Source organism: Vanessa tameamea, chromosome 7, assembly GCF_037043105.1.
Source record: "Vanessa tameamea isolate UH-Manoa-2023 chromosome 7, ilVanTame1 primary haplotype, whole genome shotgun sequence".
Taxonomy (NCBI): domain Eukaryota; kingdom Metazoa; phylum Arthropoda; class Insecta; order Lepidoptera; family Nymphalidae; genus Vanessa; species Vanessa tameamea.
The window spans coordinates 12474478-12494225 of NC_087315.1; the positions used below are offsets into that span (position 1 = coordinate 12474478).

The following is a 19748-nucleotide window of genomic DNA, read 5'->3' on the forward strand; positions in this document are numbered from 1 at the left end:
TAATAAATATATATAAATGTCTGAAAAATTCACAACAGAGTGATTTTAAGACATTTTCTGCTTCGCACAATCACTCCGTGGAACAAGCTTTCGCCGACGGTTTTTCCGAACCGATACGACTTGGGAACCTTCAAGAAAAGAGCGTACTCCTTCCTTAAAGGCCGGCAATGCACCTGCAAGCCACACGGTGTTGCAGCTGTCCACGGGCGGTAGTAGTCACTTTCCATAAGATGAGCCTTTTGCTAGTTTGTCAACAGTACCATAAAAAAATAGTTTCCACTTTCTAAAATATAGTAGTATATTTTTTGTGTTTAGTAAGTTAACGCCACATATCGGTGGATAAGAGCCTTATTTATGCAACGAAAATGAGAGTACAGTCGCAAGGAAAGTGAATCAACGGATTTGTGTATCGGGGTCATTACTGCGTCACTAAACTGTGTCATACGTAGTAATACATGCGAAAGATATGTATGTGTGCGTAGTACAGTTACGTGACGTTGGCGTACTTAACCGTAACGCAACAGAATGGTACTATCGTAAGATCTTTATTGCTCGTAAGCCCTTATTTAAATTGTTAGAAATGGTCACATGAGCACTCAAATCAAATCAAATCAAAAATCTTTATTCAATATAGAAGTGTTTACACTTGCTTATTGATTGTCAAAAATCTACCACCGGTTCGGAATTTAGCACCTCGGACCTGAGAAGAACCGGCGAAAGAAACTCAGCGGGATATTTTTTTTTTTTTTTTTTTTCATTTTGCATGTACAATAATTATTATATTTTAGTTATTTGAAACAGCCTGGAGGCGATCATTTCATTCCCAAGGTGTGCAGTCAACTAAAAAGTCATTAGTGTTGTAATATCCTTTAGCACACAAACGCTCTTTAACGATTCTTTTGAATTTTATAATTGAATAATTTTGAACGTTTTCTGGGATCCTGTTGTAAAAACGTATACATTGCCCCAAAAAAGAGTTACTAACCCTGTGTAATCGGGTACTTGGAGTAACAAGTTTATTCTTGTTCCTAGTGTTAATAGAATGTACGTCACAATTTCTGGGAAAATCGTTTATGTTTTTGCGTACATACATAACATTATCAAAAACAAATTGAGAAGCGACAGTCATTATTTTAATTTCTTTAAATTTATCTCTTAACGAATCTTTTGGGCCCAGGTTATAAATTGCACGAATAGCCCTCTTCTGCAGTACAAAAATAGTATTAATGTCAGCTGCATTACCCCAGAGTAGGATGCCATACGACATTATACTGTGGAAATAACTGAAGTACACAAGGCGAGCCGTATCCACATCAGTCAAAAGTCTAATTTTTTTTACCGCATAGGCTGCAGAGCTGAGTCTATTCGCCAACTTATTTATATGGGGGCCCCATTGGAGCTTAGAGTCTATTGTCATACCAAGGAACTCTGTTGATTCTAAAACATCTAATGCTTCCCCGTTTAAGCGTACACTCGTTTTGACACATCTTACATTGGGAGTAGTGAATTTAATACATTTAGTCTTTTTACTATTTAACATTAAATTATTAACACTAAACCAATTTACTATTTCAGAGAGAGTATTGTTCACATCGTCATATATTGAAAGACGTCTTTTTATTTTAAAAATTAAAGAAGTATCATCAGCAAACAATACTATCTCGAGTTTATCACCTAGGAGATGTGGCAGGTCATTTATATAAACAAGGAAGAGGAATGGTCCAAGAATTGATCCTTGAGGGACCCCCACAGTAACTGGAGACCCGGGAGATCTCTTTCCATTTACATCAACCCTCTGAATCCGATTGCTCAGATACGAAATCAGAAGACTGAGTGCAGTGTCCCTAATTCCATAATGACGTAGCTTTTTTACCGATTTCAAAAAAAGAAGGTTTTCGATACGGTTGTATTTTATTGTTTTGTTTGTTACACCGGAACTCCGTTATTTATAAACCGTTATGGAAAATTCTTTTTTTTTTCGAGTTAACAACAACATTTATCGTTTGATTCGTTTTAAATTTGAACAATAAATTACTGAGCTTGAAAAATTTTTTTATAATTTATTTTATTATTATTAGAAGTAGGTTATTTTTCTTTGTTAAAATTTTATACAATATACTTTATATACAAATGTATCTAAAGATGTACTCAATAACATAGTAGATAGGGCGCAGTGGTTGGAACATGTGAATATTTATCGAAGATATCATGTTCAAATCTGCTTAAGTTAGATCATGAGTTATTTTTATTATCGAAATGGGTTACTACTGAGTTTCTTGTTAGTTCTACTCGGTAGAATCTACTTGGTGGTAACTTTATATTTATTTCAAAACTTTAACATAATAAGCTATGAGCTTACTGAAATAATGAATATTCTGATTTTTATTTCTTGATAAAACAAGGTGTGAAATGTTATGGAATTGTAGATTAATGTTTATACAAGGAATAGTAGAACTATTGTACTTGTAACTTACAAGCTTGGCTCCGATATCCATTGACAATTATACACGTTAAGAATATTTAAGATGTAATTAACATTTTATATAAGAATTAAATATAAGAAAAATGTACATTTTACATTGAAATAGAATGTGAAAATAGAGCGTTAAATAGAATACTTAGTTATTTTTTAGTTTTATAATTAGTCCAAAATATTTACAAGAAACTTTTCATGGTTCGAGTTTCTAACAATGCCACTAACTTTTAGTATAATTACTAATTATTATTTATGATAAGTTTGTGTTAAACTTTCCTAATAATCAATGATGAGTGATATACCAAAGTTAATTACATCGCAGCATGAAAAACGTACTGTGTGACGCAAGGAGATAGTACACGAAGCGTGTGAAATGAACAATAATAACATGTCATGATATGCGTACCGTTGCAGAATGGAAACCGGTTTGAACTGGTATAACGAGAACGCAACGAAAACGAGAGTGCATCGAGATCGAAAGTGAATTCTATTGGTTTCCTATAATAGGATTTAGGCAGCGTTCACACGAGGCAATTTTAATTTTTTTAATGGTTTTCTAAAATTGAACCAGTAACTGTTTCTTTTTATTTTCTTTCATATTTAATTTTTGTTTAGCAGCAAAATAATGTTGTTCAATAATAATTTATATTACTATGACTCTATTAAACATTTTCACTGTTCTATACCTAAAGTGTTAAAATGTCAAACTAAATCTATCTTAAATCTCAGATTTCTACTCACCCTCATACTACGTAGGTCAAATAAGTTGTAAAAGCTCTTTTATGGGTATGAAATTAAGACATTGGTGACATTAATCTTAATATGTTATTTATTTAACCGACGCTTGAATTGAGAATGAAAAATCGAAAGTATTAAAAATCTCCATTAATAAACTTGTCTTCGGTGTCGTAGAAATGTTGCGAGTGGATTAATTGCCTTATCATTATCTCGTTGGTCTGTAGCTTAGATGTAACTGCAAATTTAATATGTCAGGTTCTAATTTCGAATGTTTGTTTAAGAAATTCTCAGTAAGAAATTAGCACACTACCTAGGCAAGCAAAGGGAAGTTTTTAGTCCTCCAACTGATCTCAATTCGGCGTGGAGGATTTCCGTCCGATAACAAAATGAAAAACATGTGTGTTCGGGTATCTTTCTTAGCTTTATAAAATACATTATTTTAGTGTTCGGATTATTTTCACTATAGAACAAATAATCCCAGTTGGCTTGTCTCTGGTGAGAAAGAACGCTGTAGGCGAAACGATTTGATCTGAAATATACACCAGTGAGGACTAAATATCGAAAAACCTTTTTTTTTTAAAATATTTTTGGACAAAATATAAAGACAATTATGCAAATTTAAATTATATATTTCAATATTGACGATTGAACGTGTAGCAAAAATATAATGAAATTGGCATTAAAATGCATATAAATTATACCATGTTGATGCAATTCTTAAATTTAAACAGACAAGTATAGGTCATATGACAATGACGTCATTTATAAATATTAATGTATATAGCATTTGAATATGGAATAATTTATATAATAATATTAATCGCACATATGCATTTATATTTGAAATTATTTCGTTTGTCATGTCATATATCAAAGTCTATTCGTAATCTTCAAACTGATAATTACGTGGGACGGACCCAGTATATTAAACAGAAATATCCTTATGATTTTTAGAAACATTGTAAATAATATTTTGGTAATATTTCTAGCCTAGACTTATCTTATTTTCAAAATGTCATAAGGCATAAAGTATTTTCAATGTATTAAATACCTTTTTCTTTACTTTAAATTAGAGTTGAAAAGTGTCCAATATGATATTTGGTATTTACTAACCCTGTGTTGATTCGAAAAAGTTTTTAATGTCATGCGAAGTCGGTACGTAACAATACAAAGCATTGTGTTAGTTTATCTGTATTATAATAGATCTTTTAATCTATTTCTTGATCTTATAAAAACGTTTTTGCAATGAAACTATTGTCAGGTTGTTTTTTAGTTCTCATATAAATGTAGGTAAAGTTCAATTTGTTTTTATTAAATACATAATTACACTAAGTAAGTGAATGATAGTGATCTGTATTTTTTATAAATATTTTTAAACTGTGTATATATCGAAGCAGTAATTATCTAATTCTTTAACTGTGGGATGAATGATACTTTGTCAAACATTAACGAAAAAGTTACATTATTGCCAAAAATGTTCGGCTTGTAACGAGGTCATTAGAGTTTAATCCACGTGATTTAATGAGGATAATGTTTTTGTGTCACTTCCTCAGAAAGTTATCCTCCCCAATCGAGCACGAGTCCACTTATAAACAAACAAATGAAAAACAAAAACAGATTCTTAATTTGTACAGAGTTTGATTTGAACCCGCAATCTTGTATTACGATTCATATTCCACAGTCAGTTCAAGACACAGTATCTTCAGTGTGTACAATTTCAATATATTTTTTCCAACTAATCATCGCCGGTGAAATCGTACCAAATACCAAGTGAATAACTATAAGTCTGTGCGTGTAATCATTAATTATGACGTAAATGGTTTATGCACTTACATTTGGTGGTATTTTTTAATGAGTTTCAAGCCCGGTTTACTCATGGAAGGAGTCACAGCCCAGTGCAGAACTGTGACGGTGATTGGCTCATTGACGGTTACTGTGCGTTTATAGCCTCTTCATAAAATTACTATAATAAAACATAAATTTATAAAACATTTTAAAACTGCTTTTATTGTACAGATAAATCGTTTTAAAGGTCATTGCTCTGTTCATAGTAATATAAAAAACGTAAGTGCTCGTAAATATAACAGAGTAAAATCATACATTCCTCACGATGGGTACTTAGAGCATATTCTGCTACACTGGTATGCACTGGTATGAAACTCAACACCCCCTCACCATATTTGTAATGTCGGTCAAAAATTAGATGCTCAAATAAAAAAAAATTAAATGTAGAGTTGCTTAGAGTTGAGCCCGCAAGGTTACGTTACGTTGCACTCGTTCTATCTTTTCACCGGTCGCGGCTCTTTGGCCATAAAAATGGCAATAGTTATTCATATTATGAGTTAACCATAATATAAAATTTTAAAATAAATAACCAAACGATCGATTACTATAAACGACCGTTATAAAATAATTCTCCGATTAAGATATTTGAACGCATAGAACTGTTTTAACAGTACAATAACACTAATATAAATTTAAACCAATCTAAAGTCATTAACAACAATAATAATATAAATTTTAATTGGTACTTCGCTTTAAACGTGCGAATCAATAAACAGTGCTTGAATTTGAAACGTACAAAAATAATTGTATATTATATTTATATAGATCTGGCGTCTTTTTATAATAGATAAATACACAATAAAAAAATATATATATTTATTCACAAAATAATTCTTACATTATAACATTTAGACCTAAATTATATAGAAATAAATACGAAAATAGTTACTGTTTAACACACGTCCTGCCTATGAATTCTAGCAGCATTTTCGATCAATAATGAAGCAGACCTCTAGTCCAAAGTTGAGGCGATTAGGCGAGGTGTTATACTTTTAATGAAGGTTTATTTCACAACTAATCCAAAGTCCATGTATTTCAACTACATAGTTATAATCATCTTACATATTAATAGTGTACGCAGATTTTTGCCCCAGTGATTATGGGACAATAGCAACGAGATTTAGTAGCTCCTAGAGCTACTAAATCTCTTTTAAGTAGCTCTAAGAGATACTAAATCTCTTCTTTAGCATAGCATAGAAATTTAGTAGCTGTATGAGCTAATAAAGAATTAATTTTAGAGTAAGGATAAAAGGTACGAAAGTCTTAAAATAACGTTTGAATTAACGCGAAGTTTCGCGGGAGACCCACTAGTAATTTTTAATAAAAGTGGTATATAAATATATAATCTAACATTCATAATTCGTATCGTATTGCTTAAGTTATATAATCTAATTGTCATTGCCGTCGTAAAGCGATCAAAGTAAAGTATAGTCGGCGTGATATGTTAGGTAATGAATAATGCTATACTTAAAATAGATTCGAGAAATTTGTGTTAAAACTGGCTTATTCTCGCGAATATTTTCGTAATTCATGTCACATTTGTTGGTCAGTTTTGTATGTTGGTGTTGCGTAAAATTATTATTCTTTTTAAGTATTATATAATGTGCAATTACTTTTGTTTGAAGGTACACATATTAACACTATTGTATATACGACACGTATTATATAAATTTTTGTATGAATGTGCATAATGACCTATGTGGATTACTGTAATGGCTATATATTTAATAAACTTATTAGAGTTTGACTGGCATAGATTTTAGTTTTTATCACCGAACTTTATTGCAAGATCTTTTGTCCAGTTTAAAAAGTGCGTAAGGTATAGTTACATATATAACGGAGATCATGATCTCGTATCAACCCACCAGTATATTTTTAATGAGATCATCTTGGACATTCTTAATGAAAATAAAAACTACGAATTTTCCTAAGCCAAAAAGACACAAATGTTCTGAACTAAATCAAGGTTTACAAGTATAGAAAAAGATATACAATCTACTAAATTCGATTCTATCATTTAATAAAGACTACTGCATAGTCCCACAACTGGGCAGAGCCTCCCGCTTAAGAGAAAGGTTTAAATTCACTTAGTTTTAATATATGCCAAAATTTCCCGACGATTCCTTCCATTAATTAATGTTAAAAACGGAATAATATATTAAACACGTAAAAGTCCTTTGGATTAATCGGATTCGAACCCATAATATTCGGTAAAGATTAAGCTGTTCAATCCATTATATAAGTTCATAAATGACGCATGCATTTGCTTAAACGATTACTACCTACGGTATAAAAAAACGTGACAATATGAGTATGTCATAAAGTCGCTATAGTCTGTATACGTCCTAATGTTATTTGTTACAATTTTACTTATTCATCTTAGAATTTTTCTCACATAAACAATTACGTAATATCAATGGGCGTAATGTTTTATGTCGCAAAATCAGTGATAGTTTATAATTTAGAGTAAGCGCTATTACGTTCCTTATTGCCGTGATATAAGAATTAGTATCCTTTAAAGTTTTCACGGTTAGCTTATGAAGTAAGTGAATTGATATTATGCGTATCAAATCTCAATGCACAGGGCATGTTAGATTGGCTAATATTATTTACAAGGAAAATCGTCAGCAGGCGCTATAAAGATTAGATAGTTAACATATAACTGTTAGACGACTAAAGCAATATCTTATAATTACGTATTATTCAATAGTGTTTCGAATAAATAACTCAATTATTCCTGGATTCTAACCGCAAGTCAGACTAGTAAAATGTTTTTGATTATTTAGAGGCAGAAGTTAAGACGCCAGAAGTATAGAAGCTTGCGTTGTTTACATTCTCGTGACTCGGAAAGCGCGTAGAGCGATTGGTACTGCACCTAAACTCTCTCCAGTTATCATTTCCTTCCCGTCGGATTATAATCAATATTATAATTCGACCGGAATAAGGAGTAAACATTTGTTTGATCTTATAAACAAGTATAAAGGTGTTACATTTCCTACTAGGTCAAAAATCGCTAGGAGTACATAATTATCACAAACCTGAATAGTTCCATTTTTATTCCACGTCTACCAAATATTTTTATTATGAAGGTATGAACAAAAAATATGTATCGTGTAATATAAATTATGTACGCTCATTACATAAATACAGTTTAAGGAAGCCGATAGAGTTGTTTACAACGAGCCTATTATGATATAACATCTGATAACTCATACATTCGAACAAGTTCCTGAAATTGAACTCTATGAAAATAATAACGTATTCAAAAAAAATATTGTATACAGTTTTGATGTATCATGCTGTTAATATCCCACTGCTGGTCTAAGACTTAAGGGTGTTTTGTGTTTCCCACCACGCTGTACCACATACTTAAAACAGATATTTCAGGCACATGCAGGTTTCCTGACGATGTTTTCCTTCATGGTCGACCAGAGAATTACAAACCTACGTGAAGCACATGAATAATAAGTGGTGATTACCCGGCCTTGAACCGAAAATCGCAGTTAACTCTATGTCCCTTACGACATTGTTTGACTGACATTTTGACAATTACCTCATGTAAACATATTCTTATACTAATGAGGCAAACTAGTACTAGTTTTACTGTTTTTATTTTTAAATTATCTATAGTCGGAGCTTTGATTTAGATATCGGTGAAATCTGTGTTATGATTTGTTTGTAAATTATAAAGATTGTGAGATAGTTGCTGTACGTTCTAACCATCGGCTTGGAATAGATTCTACAGAGTTAAACCGGCAAGAAACTCAGTAGTTACTGTTTTCCACCAGTTAAATTACTTGTGAACTTTAATGAAATACAATTGAATTATTATTTATCCTGTATGAAAATCAACGAATGCACAGATATATTTTTGCATCAGATATTCCGTTGATTAAGGTCACAGGATGCATACAGCTAGATATACGAGTATGTACATCCTATGACCTTTCTTTTTTTTTCCCGCCTTTAAAGTAAACTAGTGACCATTACTATGCAGCCACAACATCATAAGTAGAGTATATTTGTTAAAATAAAAAAAAATTTTTTAACAGTGTCTCCATATAAAATGTATTTGTTAATCTATTCAAAAATAGAATGGTATTTCCTTTTTACATTCGCTTGGCGAATCAAAAGGATTATATCATTTAATACGCTTACAAAATATCCGCTATTGATTTCAATCGTGAAACATACTCAAAACTTATGTATATTATTGTTAAAATATTGACGTTAAACCTAATTAGAATGGTGAGTTTACACTGTGTAATTTAAAACGAATTAACCATACGTTGGATATTTGCAAAATTTTGCATTAAGAACTGACTGTAATTATCGACTTTGACGCTGTGTTGGTAAACGCGCATTTTGTATTTGTAATAAATTATAGCTTATGCAAAAACCGAACTGAGGATGATAACGAAACGTCCAGAGACCATATAACTAGTCGCTGCTATAACATTAAAGATTACTAAATCATCCGATGGAGTACTATTATATGCAGGCTATGGTGAATTTACGCGTGTAACTATCAATTAAATGCGTCTTCCAGTTGATTCGGTTTACATCATCTCGTATAACTTAAAATCAAATGAATTGGTTCTTTCCTTTCATTATTGATAGGATATACCGTAAAAGGTAAGCTTTTACAAAAACAAATCTAATATATGTACGTAAATATATCGTAGCGATTTGTATTATTAGCCTTACGCAAACCAACGGACTTCGTTTGTTGTCAAACGTTTCGACATGACTTAAACAGCGGCGATTCAAGTGGTTGGTTTGCGATGCGATACAAATCTGCTCTATATTTTGTCGAATTTCGCAAACAGTACCGCGCTGAATAATTATTCGAACCCCTTATTAGAGACAATGGATTTGGAAATGAAATAGATTATTGTCTTTTGGCAGCGCCAAGCATTTATTTCTTACAATGATAATTTTTCTAAAGAAACATTTCGTCCTATCATAACAGGTACATGTACTCAAAATTAAAAAAAAAACGCAACATTTACCGATCAGGTTCACAAAATAAAAAAAATAATAACAAATAAAAATTATAAGAGAGTTACATTAATGCAAAGCAGTCGTGGGTCTTGGGTTGAAATATCCAGAGATCTGGTTATCACCATTATTCAGTTTGATAATACTACCCAAGGCCCTCGGCAGCTGTTTTGTGCTAATCTTAGATTTATATATCACAATGCAGCGTCTGCTTCCTGCAGCCATTAGTAGCTACCATGATGTCCATACTCGTGACCGTGGTTGACGAAAACTGGGACTGGCACCTTGACGGGGTAAGGCACTGGCTTTTCAACGTGAACTGGCACGTGCTTCTCAATGTGGACAGGGTAGGGCCTGTCTACTGGCACATTGACGGGGAAAGGCACAGCCCTCTCTACTGGGTATGGAATGTGCTTCTCAACGGGGTAGGGGGCTGGTACGGGCACTTTTACGGGGTAAGGCACTGGCTTCTCAATGTGAACGGGTACTGGACGGTCGACGTGAACCTTGACGGGGTAAGGTACAACCTTTTCTACTGGGTAAGGTACAGGTTTCTCTACTGGGTAAGGTACAGGCTTGGGGATATGTACAGGGTAGGGCCTGTCGACTGGGACCTTTACGGGTACATGAACCTCCTTGACGACTGGGTAAGGTGCAGGTACATGAACTGGGACCTTTACGGGGTAAGGGACCTTCTTTTCAACGGGGTAGGGAGCGGGTACGTGCACCTTGACAGGAACATGTACTTCCTTCTCTACGGGGTAAGGTTGGGGCACATATACTTTAACAGGAACTGGTCTGTCGACGGGAACATGTACTGGGTAAGGAACCTTTTTTTCAACGGGGTAGGGTTGAGGAATATGTACTGGCACTTTGACGATCTCCTTTACTGGGTAAGGAACGTGCTTTACAACGGGGTAGGGCTGGGGATAGGGTACCTTAACGGGTACATGAACTTGCCTTTCAACTGGGACAGGGATGTGCTTTTCTACAGGGTAGGGAACGGGCACATTTTTGACCACAGTTATGGTCTTGTGCACCTCTTCGTGACCTCCGTAACCACCTCCGTAACCACCTCCGTAACCACCGCCGTAGCTGCCACCGAAACTACCGCCGTATCCTCCACCAATGCTGCCTCCATGTCCGCCGTAGCCAAGATTGAAAAGTCCACGTTTCTCGTGCTTCTTCTCGTCAGATGCCGCCTTGTTATCGGTTACTGCCACTTCTTTTTCTGCTGCCTTGGCCTCTTCCGCGTGAGCGAAAGCCACGACAGCCACCAGACTGGCGGCCACGAGCTGAAAAAATAATAAAAATGGTTAATACATATTTATAGAACTTCCTCAACTATTCTATGGAGAGAGAATATTTTAGTTGGTTGATAGGGAAACATTTCCTAGTATTCGTTATTATATTGGTTCAAATCATTTTCGATTAGGTAACTGCAGCTTGAGTATAATATAAAGATAAAGGTATCGGTCAACCGGTAAAAGCCCCAAGGCTTAATGGGCGTTAGTGCCTCGAACGACACATAAAGCTATACGTAATGTCCGTGTTATGTAACGTTAAACTGGGACAGGGGATCTAATCCAGAGGTTTGCACTATCACATTACACTTGCACAAAATTAAAACACACCATGAGCTTCATGATGCTTCGTTTATTTGGTTGCACTGAAGCCAGCGAAGTCCTGAATGCGAATGATGCGTGGTAGGTTCCACCACGCTATATATATACGGATTGAGCGGCCGAGCGATGAAAAAAAATGGCGCCACTCCGTAGGACTACTACACTTTCGCTTTCGAGGGGTATCGTTAAGCGTAAAGCCGAAATGCACATCGACTCAGTACCGAGATTCGGACCGGTTCTCAGATAACAGCTGTTCCTGAAACAGTAATGCGATCAGTCGCTGTCATCGGCGGACATTTGCATATTGCAGTATTTTATTACGATACTTATTATTTACAAATAAAACTGTAATACAGTAAATAAAATATTAAAGGTGGTACAACGGTAAGCTAGACAAATTGATATTTAAACATATCGAACAGTTCGAATTAAATTTAAATGTTATAAAGTGCTTAATAATAATTATTCAATTATTTATAAATAGTAAAATCCGTAACCGAAAACTATATATATTATATTTTATTATTAATAAATAAATAATATTTTTCTATTAATATCGTACAATTATATGTATTGAATTATTATTTTAAATTTTCATAAAAAAAATTATTAAGATAAGTTCTCAGAGTCTAATATTTTCCCAAGACAACCCAGACAAAAAAAATATTCGTAATTGTTAATAACATTAAATATTGTTTTCATCTAAATACTCTAAATACTATGCGTATCGAAATCAGCTTAAGGTAAGAAATAATTGATCGTTATTGTCTTACTACTGAGTTTCTTTTATTAAAAATACGGTTTAGAAGTAATTTCACAGAGCTGTCCTAAGGCGGATTGGTTGACATATTTAATGTGGTAACATTTTATCCGATATTTTCCGCGACCACTTAGTGTGAGATGAATTGTAAGGGTTAATGCAAAGTCGTGCTGCTAGACATTGTTTTGAACCTGGGATACTCGGTTCGGATTCACGTCTTCCATCCACTGAGTCATATATCATATAACCATTACCCATCACTGGAAACTGGCTTACTTTAAGGTAATTATATTAATATTTATAATATGTATTGTATGTTGTACAAATTATATTTGATTAAGAACTCTTTTTATAAAACTTGAGCATTTACACCCGAAGTTAAAATATAGTTAAGAATCGTATAGTTTCTTAATAATTTTAAATTATTAAATCTATTTACAGATAATAAACGATTGAATCGATAAAAGTAACAGAGGTATTAAGTTAATAATGAATCAATAAACACAAAAATTAACACACATTAAAAATAAAAATTGTTAATAATATAAAATAATCGATTATTTTTATATATTTGTTTATTATAATATACGGAACACGTGAATTCCTGGGTTAAACATAAATATTAATTAATTAATGTTATATTTTGGGTAAGAGTAATAATTATACTGTGTGTTAACAAATTTTATGACTTCTGTCTCCATTCCGTTCACTTCGCGTCCTTTCTAAATAATGCCGACTTTACAATGTGTGGGTGATCCTATGAATTATATTATATGTAGAAAATAAACTTAGCAAGTTAACAATCAATATATCTAAATAGTCGAATGATTTGTAAATACATTTTGATATTTATTTTGTTTTGGATAAACAAAATAAATAATTATTTTCAAAGAAAATTGTGTCTTATTTAAAAGTTTCCACATATACACAACAAAAACAGAGACTAACGTACTTATTATAAACATTGCGTCCACGTGAATTAATTAATGTTATAACTTGTAAACGTAAACGCCTGTAAAGCTTGGCCTCCAGTTCGTTTCGAACTTAGTCCACCACGCTGTTCCAATACGGATTTGTGGGTGGATTTTCATACATGCATGTCACTTGTCACTTCATACATGTATTTTCCTTCACTGCCGAGTTGACTTGTAACCACGTTTTTACCACAAGTAAAATTAATCTGTTCTACTTCAATGTTTTTCTACAATAAAAACGTTTAATTAAAAACCTGCTCGTAAATCGATGGATTAACTTATGACATAAGATATAATAAATTGCAGGTGCCCTATATCCTCACTCTCACAATCAATCAATAAGACGGCAAATCTGACTCGACCGGGAAGAGTTCAATCGCAGGCACGGAAGCGAATAACATTTCAAACTTAAAGACTCCGGGTTGTCACTGCCAAATTTTCAGAATCTTGAATTTAGACCAATGAGGTCCAATTGTAAATACGGCCTACTCCAATAGCAGGAGGAGTAAACAGAAATAAACAACGTTGACCTTGAATTGATATGACATCATTGGTCGAGATCTGAAGTAATCTATGGTATTCATTACGGATTAGTGATGCCTATTAGTTTTAAATGTCGGATTTGATCTCAGAACTTTGGAAGCAAATTTATACAAGATTTAAGTCATTTTATGTATTATAAATATATATTAATTATTTGGTTAGTATACATAAATTTAAGGTTAGTTTATCCTTACTAATTTTATTATTCAAACCTAAACAAATGATAGAAAAATAAGTTACATTTTTCCATAATTTTAATTACAGAGTTTATGTCAGTGAAGTACCGTTAAGTTTATATATTATAACAGCTCAACTAATACTAAGTCCACCGTTTTATCTTATGTTGTGTAATATGTCTTATTTATCAATGTTTTTTGACATGAGATTTAGATTTATCAATAGGCCAAGTTATAAATAACTGTTGAAACATACTATAAAAACGAATACCGTGCTCAAGCAAAGTTGTATTGACTTTGCGAGGTCGAAATCTAAGTATTATAGGTTACTCCTCGTGTATATAATATACAATATAATATATAGCGTGAAAAATAATATTGTAAGGAAATTTACTTGTAAAATCGTTTTTCTGACTGACTTTTTAATGTAGAGGCCGTGTTTTATAACGAAAGGAATTTTGATAATTTGATATGTAAATGTGGTAATTTTGTACGCGTTGTACGAAGTCGGGATTTGCAGCTAGTATAGTATAGATCTTAATATAATGTTACAAGGCGGTATACATTTTTTAAATAGTGTTACATGGCGAAATTACTCAATCATTATTATAGATACGTATCATTAAGAAATATAAAACCTTGAATGAAGAAGATCATTTGCACAATAAATAAGTTATTTTATTCGAAATACTAAATTAGTAATATATTTCAATATTAAATATATTACCTATCTATTTATTCATTCTCATCTTTGGTATTACTTGATTAAATGTATTATTATAATTATGTCGATGACGTGACGTGTCATGCCTTTTCATAGCCGGTCGTCAAACGTTGTATTGGAAATAGTGAGGTAGGCGATGATATACATTTTATATGAAAGTGTTTGGTGGAAGTATTTGATTGTAAGTGATCACATAATAAACTTAACATAATCAGCCTGTAAATTTCCCACTGCTGGGCTCTCCCGTTGAGGAGAAGGTATGGAGCATATTCCACCACGCTGCTCCAATGCGGGTTGGTGGAATACACATGTGGCAGAATTTCGTTGAAATTAGACACATGCAGGTTTCCTCACGATGTTTTCCTTCACCGCCGAGCACGAGATGAATTATAAACACAAATTAAGCACATGAAAATTCAGTGGTGCCTGCCTGGGTTTGAACCCGAAATCATCGGTTAAGATGCACGCGTTCTAACCACTGGGCCATCTCGGTTCATTAAGTGATCACACCATCGCCCATACAGAGACATTGGACTATAAGAAATATTAACCACGTCTGACATCGCCAGTACGCCGCTAACCTTGAGAATTAATACTTTATATCCCTTGTGTCAACACGTGTGTTGTTGTTACAATGGCTCCACTCACCCTTCAAACCGGATAACAACAATACTAAGTAGTACTATTTAGCGATAGAATATGTTATGAGTGGGTGGTACGTACCCAGACAGTGTTGCACCAAGCCCTTATATTATGTAATGAACAAATATTAACATGAAATGTTAGTCTTTCAATATTGAGGAAGTGATAGTACTTATTGGTCAACGCTTAACAATAGTCGCTTGTATTAGCAACAAAGGATGCACGCCCTAATCGACCAATCCGAATGCGATTTGACGGATAACTCTTAAGACTTCTTCCGACACAAGTACTAGCACAGTTTTCACAAGTACCTCTTGTCAAAAAACTAATTGCATACAAGGAAAATTAAAGTACAGAACAATATCAAATTATTCTGTTTTATTTAAGGTATTTTTATAAAAAAATGACGTTGAACACAATTGCATTAATAAATTGTACACATAGCAATACTCGACTTAAAATTAAGGAAGTGTTTTAGATTGGAATAGGTTTTTCTGATTTCGTAGAAGTTTATATTTATTTGGAAATAGTAAAAACGTGTAATAAAAAGTTCAATTCGTGTTTTTGTTTAAATTATTTATTCGTATATATTCTTAATTTAAGATTGGTTACTTTTTTTAAAAAATTAAATGTCATGCGATCGATGCGGTTCTGTAGCCGAGTCAGTTAATGTAAATAAATAATATTTTTAAATTAATTTATAATAAACTTTTTTTTTTTTTGTCTACTAGATAGTTATAAATATACTTGTATATTTTATAAGTAATGTCAATATAACAGCCGGTAAATATCCGACTACTGGGGTAAGGCTTTCTGTCCCTTTCAGAGGAAGGTTTAGATATGTGACACATCAAATGTGGCAAACTTTCATTGAGATTAGACACACGTTTTCTTCACGATATTCTCCGTCACCTTCGAGCACGAGATGAGTTATAAACTCAAAGTTTTTCCTAACAAACGACCTCAAAAACAATTTCAATATATACTATTATCATAACTGATCTAATAGCGAGATCATAAAAATTGAAGAAACAAAAATCGATTCAATGAAAGTGTGTCAACTTCCAACTTTTGTAGACTCGAGTCAAATCCATTTATTTGTTTATTGAAATAATTAATATAAAATGACAGGTTAAATATCTAAAAGTGAACTGAATTCGTCAGTATATGTTTTATACATAACTAACGCCAAACAACAGTACTCAGTATTGTTGTGTTCCGGCTTGAAGGTTTAGTGTAACTACAGGCACAAGGGACGTAACATCTTAGTTCCCAAGGTCGGTGTCGCATTGGCGATGTAAGGAATGGTTAATATTTCTTACAGCGCCATAGTCAATGGGCGGTGGTGACCACTTACCATCAGCCCATATGCCCGTCCGTGAACAAATGCCATAAAAAAAACTTGAAGTTTATTTTTTATTGAACAACAATTGTTGGTCAACTATAATCGCGCCATATGACCCTGCTAAAACGAAGACACGGACAACACTAAATTAAATATTGCGAATATTTGATTTCGTTCACACCTCTCATTAAACGAAGGTCAATGTGCAAATGTGATTTAAATCAAATGGTCTCCTTTCTATCTTAAGTAAACAAAACATCGTGACATTTCACATCTTGTTTTAATTTTTTCAAGTGCATATGAAAATTGTTAACTATATTTATTTATAGAATTTAAAGTCGTATGTACTAATTTAGTACAGTATGGTACGGCACACTAACTGTTTATCTCTTTACCCAAAATATTTGTTTACAATTTCGAAATTTGAATTAATAGAGTCATTTGCAAAAAAAAATATTTAGTTGCGGTTCGTAGAGCCGAGATGGCCCAGTGGTTAGAACGCGTGCATCTTAACCGATGATTTCGGGTTCAAGCCCAGGCAGGTACCACTGAATTTTCATGTGCTTAATTTGTGTTTATAATTCATCTCGTGTTCGGCGGTGAAGGAAAACATCGTGAGGAAACCTGCATGTGTCTAATTTCAACGAAATTCTGCCACATGTGTGTTCCACCAACCCGCATTGGAGCAGCGTGGTGGAATATGCTCCAAACCTTCTCCTCAAAGGGAGAGGAGGCCTTAGCCCAGCAGTGAGAAATTTACAGGCTGCTAAAGTAAGTAAGTAAAGGTTCATATTTATCCTAAGAGAAAAGTTTCATATCCACGCAAACATCCCTTATTAAATGCTCTAAAGATATATACTTGAAAAATTATGCAATTAGGACAAAAGCTTTTCCTTAACAGGAGGTTTATGCCTCGCTGTCCCACATTATATGCGGGTTATTGCTAAACTAATATTACGTATTTAATACCACTGATAAAAAGCCATAATCAAATAATACTACAATTATATATGCCGTATAAAACCTGGTGATTTTAGACATAATTTGTCATGAATATTAAAATAAAATGTCGCACGGGTTCAATTGATCCGCCTGACCTTTAGACAGACAGCTCGAATTGTGAACATTGCAAGGCACTATTTTGATACAACATATTTCCAATATCATTGTTTTTTTAAGTTAACTCAGTATTTTTTTTAATTAACATGATTTTTGTATCTTAAACAAATCACGCATTCATATTCTGATTCGATAAGTGAGCAAATACTGCGTTCCTTGTTCTTCTATTTTAGAAGCTTTACATTGAAATAGCTTAAATAACTAATTACTCAATTTCGGGATGTTCCATTGACTACAGAGTATAGGCGAATACATATTTTACCATTTTAAAATATGTCTAAATTATTGATCACTTAAAATAATCCAAAAATATATATAAAATAATAAAAAAATATTTTAGTTTGTTTTATTTTTTTAGTTTAATCAACGTTGCGCAACAAATCGTTAACGAGACGTAAACACTGATTAAGGAATCATTGACGACCAAACCAACATTCAGATGAAAAAAAAAACATAAATTGTAACATTTCATTTAAGAATTTTGCATTTCAATGTAATCTTTCAATTGAAATAGCGATATCTGCGTTAACAACTCTTTCAAAAATAAAAAAAAAGTCCTTTAGAGGAAACGTAGCTTAAGATTTAACTAGTTTCACAGAAATATCGCTTTATAGTTTATAACAATAATAGGCGAAAAAACTTATAAAAGATGGACCGCGCCCATATAACTTATATATTTAGTTATAATAATAATAAAAACACTTTCTATTTGTAAAGCAACAACACGGCATATTGGTATATAGGAAATGTATACTAGTTTAAATAATAATAAATGAAAAAGCACTCAGTAAATAGTCATAGCATGAAATTGATTAACAGCAGCGTTACGTTCTGCTTCTGTTACATTTACAGTGACAACAAGATTACAGGGCACAGAATAAAAATAAAACGAAATCATCTAAAGGTCAATTAAATTAGGCATACGATTAAATTATCGATATTAATAAATCTTCGCATATAGACACAGCCAACGTCAGAAGTATAAATAAGACTATGTATTAGTCAATACACGAATTATTGTATCGAGAATTTTATATCTCTTGTTTCTTTCATTGGCTAACATTTGCTCATTCACAATGAATAATTAAGGATAGAATTTCTGATGAATAGATAGTAGGCATTAAAATGAACGGCACTGTTTGCCGGGATGCCAAAAATCTATATTATTAAACGAGTAGACGTCTTTTGATGTATCCCGAATTTTTATACTATCGGAATTAGTATTAGTAAATAACACGCTGTACATATTTTGATGAGAGTCTTACTTGTTATTCAATGAATTCATTTTGATGTATTTTTTGCTATTTCTTCAATTCTTATAATTAGGTTCTGCCACAGCTTTTTCTTTAATTGTTATAGTTAGTTGTCTGAAAGAGATCGACAAATCGATAAGGCTTTGCACGCTTTTAACCTACAGAATATATTGTACTTTGCGTTGTATTTTGTATTGTGTCTGTGTGCAATAAAGTTTATAAAGAAATAAAAAAATAACTAACATTATAAATTAGTCTGAATCTAGTTTTCAATGCAGAAACAACGGCCACTATTTATTTGCTACTCGTAATAGTTACAGCATCGACTCATCAGTACGTTTAATAACCAAAACTGTACAAGATATTACGTTTTTATTAGTGTAAGTACATTTAATAAAAAAAACTGTACATATTTAACTCTTATGTAACAAAAGTTGTTAATTCCTTATGTATTTAATGATTAATAGATCAATTTCACAATAGATTAAGTTAGTAATTTAACGAAAGGAACGAATTGGTACTTACTT

The 19748-nt window shown here is 32.8% G+C and overlaps 2 protein-coding genes across 2 annotated transcripts in view; one reads left to right on the forward strand and one right to left on the reverse strand.

Moving 5' to 3' along the window:
* The window catches only part of LOC113395738 (angiotensin-converting enzyme), a 169363-nt gene that overhangs the window by 56202 nt on the left and 93413 nt on the right, over positions 1 to 19748 (forward strand). The window lies entirely within an intron of this gene.
* On the reverse strand, positions 9951 to 11855 carry LOC113395732 (skin secretory protein xP2-like). Its single transcript, XM_026633406.2, has 2 exons — positions 11695 to 11855; positions 9951 to 11355 (listed from the first exon to the last, which is right to left on the reverse strand). The coding sequence occupies exons 1-2, from the start codon at positions 11704 to 11706 to the stop codon at positions 10285 to 10287; spliced, it is 1083 nt and encodes a 360-aa protein (XP_026489191.2). The 5' UTR covers positions 11707 to 11855; the 3' UTR covers positions 9951 to 10284.